Below are 10694 nucleotides of genomic sequence, written 5' to 3'. Positions count from 1 at the left end.
AATCTGGACCTGCTAACCCAAGACCTTCATTCATCTGTCTCTAAATTATAATTACATTGTCTTTGTATGATCCGTCTTTGTATGATCTCGAAAACATTGAAATAGAATTGAGCTAAATTCTAATCTTTAATGGTTGTAATTTCAATGAAATTTAATCAGAAATAAAGGGAGTTGGTTTATACCTTCATCGTTTATCTTCTATTTGCTTAAATCTAATTTTATTTTTGCAGATTTAACTTTCTGTTTATGATTATGTAGCATACAAAATTTGGATATATGAAAAGAACATAAAATAAGTTTTTTTATTCATCTTTCATTTTAATTTGTAACTATTTTTTTTCAAATCAGAAATTATAATCTATGGCAAGCAAGGGTTTTTGTGACTAAATCTTTGGCAGCGAGGCTTTCTAAGGCATTTTGTGGGCAATGTATTATCACCTAGCCATTATCTGAGGCAGCAGCCCATCTTCAAGTGCTTATCTGTGGCAGCGCACGGATTTTTAGGGATCCTTTGTAACAGCGGATCATCCCTAGAAGACCCCTCTGTGACAGTGAGGATTTCTGAGGCTCAACTGTGCCTGCAGACTAGTTCTAGGGCATTGGCTGTAGCAGCAGACCATCTTCTGAGGCCCTGTTTGGACAGTGGATACTTTCTGAGGTTTGTACAATTGATTCTTTGGATAGCGTAGGTATGTTCAAGGCCTAATTCTGTGGCAGTGAGGTTCTGTGGCACTAACTGGGCAGCGAAGAAATATTCTGGGTTAGCTCAGGCCTGTCACAAGGCTTTTCTGGGCAGTGAGGGGCAGCGAAGAGAAGTCTGGGCAGTGAGGGACAGCGAAGAGAAGTCTGGGCAGTGAGGAGCTGTTAGGACAATGCTGAGGCAGAGAAAAGCAGTCTGAGAGCAGTGGAGATCCATTCTGGCAGCAGCAAAGGCCTCAGGGCAACTTGGGGCAGCAGCGAGGGTTTGGACTTGTAGCATAGGGCAGCAGTGAGGCCTACTAGGTCATCTATAGACAGCAGTGAGACCTGTTATGGCATTACTGGGGCAGCAAAGGAGCAATCTGAGCAGTGAAGGTCATTGTTAAGACATTTGCTGAAGCAGCAAGGAAACTAATGATTTTGTAAGTTGGTTATTTGTGTGTACTGTGTTGCTGACAGGATTGACTGATGTTGTAATCCTGGTGTAAATGGATGGTGCATTCAATAAAAGATTGCCACTATTTATGAGTTGATGAGTACCGTACAGCCAGGTCTGCTGGTGTAACAGCTCTAGGAGTAAGATTGTGAATTTGTAGTCTGCTATGAACTATTGGTGTTGTTGGTAAAACAACTATTTGTTTACACTGTTGTGTATTCAATATCATCTCTGTTTGAAATTAGAAGAAATACAGTGATACTGGTACAATTTTGTCATCTGCTCTTTTCAACCCTAAGGGTGATTTTCCCCTAAAGGACAGTACACGGTGTTTTCCCAATTCTGTTGATTAAGCCTCACAATCTTGTTCAAGACAATGTTAACAGAACCAAACAGGTCATTGAACCGGTTGACCCCTATATCGGGAACTGGACCAGAACCAGACAAAAAACCAGCCGACCAAAAAATACATAAAATATTCAAATTTAAAAGAAAAACATATATATTCATGTGCATCCACATGAATCCGAACCATCTATACACAAATATGCAAAATTTCTCGTTTATATTGCATGTAAGAGTGCATATTGATATAACCAAAATAGCACTTCATGCAATACAATCCCTGAACCAAAAATACCTCAACAAAGAGGCTCTAGATGGCCTCTAATGTCAAAAAAACATGCTACAAAAATGTTAAATATCACCAAAATCATTGCCTATATTGGGATCCTCATCATCAATATCACACTCTAAGCATTAACATAAGATAGAAGAAGATTCACATGTCAAATCAAAATTTTGTTTGAGTAATGGGTGCATTTTTACTAGGGTCATGATAGAGGAGTTGAACAGTCAATGCCACTAACAAGAAGGTACATAGAGGGCTTTGTGCTCTTGAATAAATAATGGTTCCATACCCTTGTACATGACAGAATCCAATGGAGACATTGCAATCCCCCCAATCCTGAAATCCCGAAAACTGTAAAGTCTGTTGGATTTTGAGTGGGATCTAAAATTCTACTTTCTCCATATGAAATTCAATGATGTCAGAACCACTCTCTAACATCTTGAGTCAATTAATGGCAATGTTAAAATTTAGGTAACTTTTACTCAAATTATTGTTCTCTTTAAAAAAAATGTGTTTGGATGATCCTTGGTTGCATTGTACAAAACTGGCCGGTTACATACAGAACCGGCCAGTTCAGTGAAAAAGGATGGTTTGGTACTGAACCGGCCTTTTCCAGTTCTGTGTCACTGGTCAGACCAGTTTTGACACCAAAACAGTTGGACTGACCAGATCCGATAACACTGGTTCAAGATTTGACTGCTAGAAATATCAGTTGAAGCACCTAACACAAAATTGGGTGTTACAATATAAAAGAAAATCTGAAGAATGTGATAATAGTGTTTCTTTTAACCTGGAGACTGCATATTTCGAGGTACTACAAGAACATCTGGGCTTGCATGCTGGGCCCAAACAGGTGCCAAAACAGATCTGCAACAAGCAGTGTTACATGGGCATGTGTTCCCTAGGGTACGTAATGCCCTCCCAAGATGCAGATACTCCACTGGGAACAGTCCCAGAAGTTTGATTTTGGGGGAAAATACACAGAAACTCGGAAGGTAACACCCCCTTCAAAAAGGGGAATGTTCCCTTCCCAAAGCAGACACTCCCATGTACCGGTAAGAAAAAAATTGCCCAAAAAAACTCAAAAAGCAAAAATTAAATTTAAAGTATTATATAAAGTTAAAATTTAACCTAAGATACTCCACTTTATCTTCATTTATTCATTCTCCTTGCTGCAACCATCTATTTCTCCTCTGCCCACAATTGTCTTTTGCCACCACTTTTTTCTTCCTCTCCAGCAATTTGTCTCTTGTCTCTGATGGCTGTGTGAGAAGAGTCAGCTGTGTGTGGTTGTGTTGTTGTGTGAGATGACAGGCTGCATGAGTTTGTTGTTCTGTGAGAGAGTTCTGGTTTATCTCAACGCATGTGAGACTTAGGTCCTAAACCCATTACCCATGTGAGCTGCGAAGGACTTCAAGTTTCAACTTATGGGCCGTGTGTTTAGCGAGAGCCTTCAACCTGTGGCTGCATGTTAGGCTTAAGCCTTCAATCCATGGCTGCTGGACAGTGGATAATGGAGACATCGCAAAATACTTTACTCTATGTCCTCAGACATTTAAAATTCTGAATCTTGATATATCAAATTGAGAGTTCAGAGTTTTCATTTCAATATAATTGTAATTTACTTTTCATTTGATGTTATGTTGTAAACTTTGTATGAATAATCAACTTATTTTAACACAGATCTATAAGGCCATATCTTCTGATTTTTCAATTTTCTAGATATAACGAGAAAATCGATGGTGGTGATCTATAGATGATTGAGTACTGTGGCCTTAAAACCTCACAAAATAATGAAACAGTATAAATGGTAAAGGAGAGGAGGGGATGGGAGGGCAGGGCAGGGCAGGGCGGCGAACCCTAGCCATCCTGGCCCTCTGGTTCATGCCTCCATCCATTCTTTTGCTGGGGTTTTCATCTTATGCCAGTTCTGCCGTCGTCACTTTGGTTGGGGCTCTCTATGTGGCGTGTCAGGGTGTTCTGTTGCAGTTGTTTGCACATGCTGGGGTTGCTTTTCGTGCCTTCCCTGGGGTCCCTTCTCTGATACAGGCAGAACTTCTTCTGGTTCGGGTCTGAGATCTGCTCTCGTTCTGCCTGGATGTGCGATCACTTGCTTCGTGCTGCCACCGCCTGTGCCTTTTTCCGGAGACACCACTGCTGTTGCTTGCTAAGATGTTGCCACGGGTTTCTTGTTGGGCTTTGATGCCTTGCTTGTTTATGTTTGATGCCCAGTTCAGGGTTGGTTATGTTTGATGCCCTTCTTGGGTTATTTGTTTTTGGGTGAAGATTATTTGCCGAGATGTTTTTTGTATCTTTTTTGCCACAGTTTGAATCTGGGTAGATCCTTCTTGAATGTACTCTTGAAGTGCATATACAAAACGTAATTTTGATTATCTTAACAAATGAAGTTACAGGTTTTTTCGTTGGAAAAAAGATGATCTATAGATGATTTATGAATCATAATTTATGATTTACTAATTATTACATTACATTGTTAGGTATAAGATTATAAAATTTCAATGACTTATCATTTATATTTTGAGTTTCATATATTCTAATTTAAATTTTTCAGTAATTTGGGCAGGGTCCCCTATGTTGAAGACACACACGTACCCTATGGTGCTCCCTAAAATTTGGGGTGCTTCTACATATGCTGTGGATGCATTCCCCAACTCCTGTGTCCCCTCATCCAAGAAACTTTGTGGAACACTGGTAACAAGCCTGTTTTGGCACTACTCAGCCAAAGGTGAGCCTCTGTGGTTCCAGATTGGCAAATGACGAAAAAAATGAAAGCAAAACCCTAACCCTAAATCCAACAACAGCAAAATGTCCCCCACTATTCTTTCAACCATTTGAGTCTCTGACATGTTTTGGAAGCATCAAGAGAACTGTAGTGGGTATGCCAAGAACACAGATGAACCAGAGACATTCTCAAGCTTTGGAGGTAGCCATATTGGAGATTCAAATGTTGACTCTGCAGTGAAGATTTAAAGTGGACAGACAGTATTTTAGGTATTCTGCCATTTTGGACTATGTACCTGCTCACTATTATTAAATTAATTATTTACAGAATCCTGAATGCTGCGTACGAAAGATCATGCTTAGTAAAATCCCTTGATAGATTTTCGTAGAAGTTTTGAATACTTCTTTATTTATTTTTTAAATTCCAATTTTTTGAAAATAATTCTTTGCCGCCCCCTCACCCCCCCCATATTTCATCCCATTGAAATATAGGTGGAACTTCCAATCATCACTGAAACTCCCACCCCCAGGTCCCCTTTTTCCAGAAACTCGCGACATACATTATTTCCATGGAAACATGTGAAAAGGTGGGCAAAAACTTAAAAGGTGATTTGACATGATATCCCGGACTTGCATTAGAACTTTCTCTTTGTTGCCCCTTCAAGCTCCCCAGAAAGTCGAAATATATTTTGGACCTGACAAATACACAATCTTAAACGTCCCTCCATACCTTCATGAGCATAACTCAACTCCAAAGTATATACTCTATATCTACTCAAATAAGCATATTGAACTAGTCACTCAAACCTGACCCTGCCTCCAATGCTTTACAGCTGGTCTTAAACTGGGGAATTTGAAAATAACTAAAAAAACTCCGATTGATGCAGACCAAATCCGTGCTTACAATATGCAAGTTTTTCATTCACACAAAACAATGGACTGTATGTCCAAAGAATAAAAAACAAGTTACCTAGTCGTGCAGTAATTTCAATAAACTGTTTATTCAATTGCTTTGTAATATGACAGGATCCTTGAATGGTTCTCGAATCTCACCTCTAGAATGACAAACAGAAACATACAAGCCAAGATTTGAAGTCTGCCACTCAGGTAGCAGTACTGCTGCTCTTAGTCTTGCCGTGCCCTGGAGAATACCTGTAACAGAGAAAAAAAAATCAGCACCATTATAATCAATATGTTCACAAAGAAAAACAAATCAAGAAAACCATTTGCAATTTTCAACAATAAACATTATAAATTTATAGCCAAAAAAAGCCAGGGATGACATGAAGAAATTAATAAGCTTTAAAAAAAAATTAATTAGACACCCATCAGATAAGGACAATATCAACCAATTAACATCAATATAAATTTGCAAATCAAAACTAGCCCATTTGAGAGAGCTCCTTTTGATAGTCACAGAGTTCCTATTTTCCTAAAGATTGCACACTAACCCACCTGACAATGTAGAGGTGTTCCTTTTGTACAGATGATCCTCAACCTGATGGTTGGTCTGATGCACTGCCACCTTGTGTGAACTGCTGCTGGGATTGTGGAGGAAGCATGAAGGCTGAATGTGTTGGAATAGGCGAAAGTACTGTAGAAGGTAGAAGGAATGACTCAGTCCTGTCACACATAAAGTAACTGCAACCAAGAGGCTAAATCAAACTACACTCATAACGCATACAGTACACATGAAAACTTACCTGCCGATGGGAATGGTCCCTGAACTGTTGGCAGGGCTGCGCCATATGGTTGTGAAATAGGGGTCATAGTACTAGCTCCTGGTGAAGCAAACTGCAAAAGGTGAGGCGCTGCAACTCCATAACCTTGCAGGGCAGGATAGCCAGGTCCAGCCTGAAGATGTTGGCCAAAGTGTGCATAAGGATATACTGGAGCAATTGTCCTGGCAGACCCATATATCTGAGGATACTGTGCCCCAATATATGGACTATATATATTCTGCAATGCCAACATGAAAGGAACATTCATCACGGAACAAAAGATAGAAGGTCAATAAGCATGCAATCAAGAGACAAACATTGACAGTCATTAGCTATTCAAGTTCAAAACTCCAACTTGTGTCTTTGTAGAAAGAAAGCCGTGTACCTGTGGATAAGTATACTCCGATGCATATGTTGCATATCTGTCATACCAGACAACGTTGAAGTAAATTGTATGAGATTTTCAAATCATCCTCACTTTAACAAAACAGAAATCAGGGAGCAAGAGTATTAGAAAAGAATTTCAACCCACCCATATGGAGGATATGCAAAGCTTTGCTGATAGGGAAATGGTACAGATTGATGATAAGTTGGGCTTCCAACATATGTCTGCCCACCTTGAGGAGCTCCCAGATAGGGGCTTCCTGGGCGCATGCGCCCTACAAAATGAAGAAACAAAATATAATCCTATAGCATAAACAGAACTGGCACCAATAAGCCAAGAAGCTTAATCTGTAGTCAAATCTATTTCTGCATTTCCTTCAGGTCCAAAAAATTCATATTATTACATAAAGAATTTGTTTTAACAAATTTAAGAGTGCACATTAAGAGTGCACACTGCACAATCTTCTTTTGTAGCATGTCATTTAGTTTCTGTAAACACAAATTGACACAACAGCACATTTATCCTCGTATTAATTGTAATAGCTAAAACAAGAGTTTGGTGTGGATTAAGATCAACCCTAACAGAAATGGCATATGTATTGAATAAGGGCTGTTTCCCACATGCAGCTTAGATAGGATAAGCTTCGATGTAGCTCTGCACTGTTCCTTGTGAAGGCTTCCATTAGGGATATAACTTCCCACTAGTGATGATATTTTTTTCCATGATTATTAAGGTACCTTCACATATTTTGCCAAACATTCTATCCTTCAATTAGTCTCCACTAGCTGATAGTGCAAAGTGGCCCTTAATCTATTAACAATGCCCTGCCCCAAAAATCTTCAAAATACAGAAGGTGCGCCTCACTGAATTCCAGTTTGATTGGAAACATTAATCAACACACAATGCACAAAATAGAATTGTTTGGATAAAGGGCAGCCCAAACTGAAGATATACTTCCATTAATCTTTACTGTCTAGCAATGCAAACTAGCTCTTAATGTGAATTAACAAAGCCCTGACAAAAATTCAAAAGACAAAAAGCAAGCCCAACAGAATTCCAATGTGACTGGAAACATTAACGAACACAAAGTGCACAATATCTAGAAATGTTTGGATGAGAAACAAACCCAGGTGATTAATTGCTAGTATCCATCTCATTTTGTTTATGCATAAAATGATTGATGCACATAATATACCGGAGCTTTTACTCTAGACAAGATGATGGCATCCAAACAGTGTTTAGCTGATAGGTCTAGTTTATTTATGTATCAGTTCATGTGTATGGTAACTCATTACAAACATTATCCCGCATTATTAATCAGAGGCTTAGAACGAGCTTTACTAGGAAACCAGACAAGAAAAATACTTGCCAAGATTAGAAGTACGCCAATCAGCTAACACGTAACCACCTTCAACAAATTCCTTCCAAAAAAATTGAAACTCAACGAATCCGAAAGAAAGCTGATTAAATTCACCAGAATCGACAAATTTAATCTGCCTGGATCAAAATCAAATCAAATTTCAAACCCAGTGTTGAATCAAATTTTGAATTTTTTGGCAACTTTCAAATATTGACTGAAATTTTAAAGGAAAAAAACGTCATTCAAAAAAACCTGGGCCAAATATATGGTAAATTTTGACCTATTTTCATCAAATTTTAAGATATAAAAAAAAATTGTACTTTTTAACTTGAAAATATGAAATTATTTCAATAAATATCTCAAGAAAACCTATTTCTTCTTGAACTTAATGACAGATTTAACGGGACATTTACATTAACAAATTTTCCCAAAAATTTCTTTGCCAAAATCGCACACAACTTCAAACCAGGTGACTTAGTTCAACTCTATCCAATTTTATCTATCACTAAAAAAAACTCAATCATGATTACAATAGAGGCAGAAAAGAGTTTGCCAACAAAACAGAGTAACATAAGCAATCAGCAATTAGTGTTCAATTCAATGAAAAAAGCAATAGGGCCAACCAGGTATCTACCATAAGGTGGGGAGGGGCGAGGCCGACCTAGCGAAGCCAAGTTGCAGTTAGCTCTCCTGCCATCTATGATAGGACTTTGATCTATACATGCTCTCCTTGCACCCTCGGGATCGCGAAATGTCACCTAATCCCTCAACATACCCCACAAGCCAAGAAAACACATCAGACAGTTAAATGGGCTATTGAAAGAGGCAGTTTTGGTGGCCATTGAAAGAAACCAAAGTAGAGTATTTTTCTAAAAGAGATAAGAAAACAATACAAACTAACGACATATGATACTGTTAAGCAGACAACCAGGCAAATATCAATGAGGAATCTACAAGAAAGTAACTGGAAAGACTAACTACTCAAATCAACACCAAAAGAAAAGCATAGAAAGAGAAGGAAAAGGGTAAAGGGAAAAACCAACTACTTACAAATCCATAGCCTTTAGAGCGCCCCGTATTTTTGTCTGTGATCACCACAGCCTCCAAAATCTCACCAAACTGCTCAAAGTACCTGCGCATGGTGTCGCTCTGGGTTTCCCAAGCCAAACCTCCTACAAATATTTTGGTAAGCGTAGTGTCTCCAAACTGTGAACCTGTAACAGAAACTGATCTAGAACCTATTCCCTGTACGGCCTGATAAGCCATTAAGCCCTGCAGTTACAAAGACTACAGATCCAGCAATAACAAGTATCAAATCCCTCAATAACTAAAAAACCCACCAGTATCCCAGCCAGAAATCAATGAACCCACCGCAGAAATCAATCCGCACAGCACTGGCTTTGCCAAAACCAAATGAAGCCACAAAGCCTAATCAGTCTTCCCCTCAAAATCCCTGGCACCACAAAAGTCCTTTCCTCCAAAATTAACGAACCCACTATGCTAAATGATCTGTTTTCATCTGCAGCAATGGACCCACAAACTCCAGAGATCAGAAACGAATACAGAACCAATCCTCCCCATCATGTAATGCTCTGATCATTCCATAGCAGCCACCGCCCCGTCATTTTTGAAGGGTGCTCCTACTAACCCCCTCTGGCAAAACCCCTTACAATATCTATGACAAACTATAATACCATATCTGTGCAATTGCTGGGAACCACAATCTGACATGCTGTGCAAAAGCTGACCATAGAGAAGAAGAAAAAGGAGAAGCACAACAGCTCTTGAGAATCTTTTAAGAGATATAACGGAAAACCAAAACACCAACGACGGAGTTGCTGTTCACGCTAATACTATTACAATTAAGGTACCCGAGGAGAAGCAGAGAACAGCAGCAGCAATCCCCTGGTGGGCCCTAATTCTAACTCCAACGGGCCACTATGCTTTTTATATATACACGCAAATACAGACACCAAAAACTTATTCACACTGTTCAAGGCCTACCATACACTGTTCTTATTATTCATAACAGCAGTACCATATCATGCTAATTCCTCTTCTTCAACCCTTGTTTTACCCTCATACAAGTCATATCAGGTTCACCGTTTTTGCTTTTGATTGACGTCCTCATCAGAAATCCAATTCCCTGAGAATTGTGTGACCTCGTAATATTCCCTGATACCTACCAATTCCATTCCATTGCTTCTCCGCGGCGAAGGATCGAACCCCGGCAAGTAAAACCCAAAACCCACCATGAATTCATGCAATCTCGCTTAAATTCTGGGCACACGCAATCTTTGAGGTGGTCATTCCATCGAACCCGCATTATAATCGGTCGCATCAGCCCAATGTAATATATATTTGGATATATACAAAGAATCAAAGTATCGCCATTGGAGGTATAAAAATGAACATTGTCAATTTCTTGTCATCCAACGCTTTGTGTTTCAAGAGGGATAATTTTCAATTCCTTTCGTGGGGAAAAGATACTCGTACTCTAGGCCTCCAGTCATTTTCCATAGCCTGCCATTTGTACCATTACATGCAGTGAGTATTTGAGCATTATTGTGCAACAAATTTCAACCATTGGATAGGTTAATATTTCTTTGTTGGGCTGGTTCAAATGGACATAGCTTGTGCTTTTGTACAAGTCCAGATGCCAATAAATATAGAGTTTTGGATTGTAAGTTGATTGAGCTGGATAGTCAATTTTAATGGAT

General features: G+C 39.1%; 1 protein-coding gene across 2 annotated transcripts; it reads right to left on the bottom strand.

Annotated features, from left to right (window-relative positions):
* Positions 1 to 5622: 5622 nt before the first annotated feature.
* On the bottom strand, positions 5623 to 10431 carry LOC149154921 (uncharacterized). Of its 2 annotated transcripts, none has more exons than XM_089441377.1 (7): positions 9025 to 10431; positions 8636 to 8732; positions 6762 to 6888; positions 6615 to 6651; positions 6212 to 6467; positions 5964 to 6102; positions 5623 to 5660 (listed from the first exon to the last, which is right to left on the bottom strand). In XM_089441377.1, the coding sequence occupies exons 1-6, from the start codon at positions 9238 to 9240 to the stop codon at positions 6002 to 6004; spliced, it is 834 nt and encodes a 277-aa protein (XP_089297503.1). In that variant the 5' UTR covers positions 9241 to 10431; the 3' UTR covers positions 5623 to 5660; positions 5964 to 6001. The 2 variants fall into 2 exon arrangements, with proteins under 2 accessions (XP_089297503.1, XP_089297502.1); XM_089441376.1 differs by having other exon boundaries at positions 8609 to 8732; positions 9025 to 10423.
* Between the last annotated feature and the right edge of the window lie 263 nt (positions 10432 to 10694).

The sequence above is a fragment of the Pinus tabuliformis genome, chromosome 9 (genome assembly GCF_031772625.1).
Source record: "Pinus tabuliformis cultivar Carrire ecotype Pingquan chromosome 9, CPIR1, whole genome shotgun sequence".
Classification (NCBI taxonomy): domain Eukaryota; kingdom Viridiplantae; phylum Streptophyta; class Pinopsida; order Pinales; family Pinaceae; genus Pinus; species Pinus tabuliformis.
This window is presented reverse-complemented; position numbering and strand designations above follow the sequence as displayed.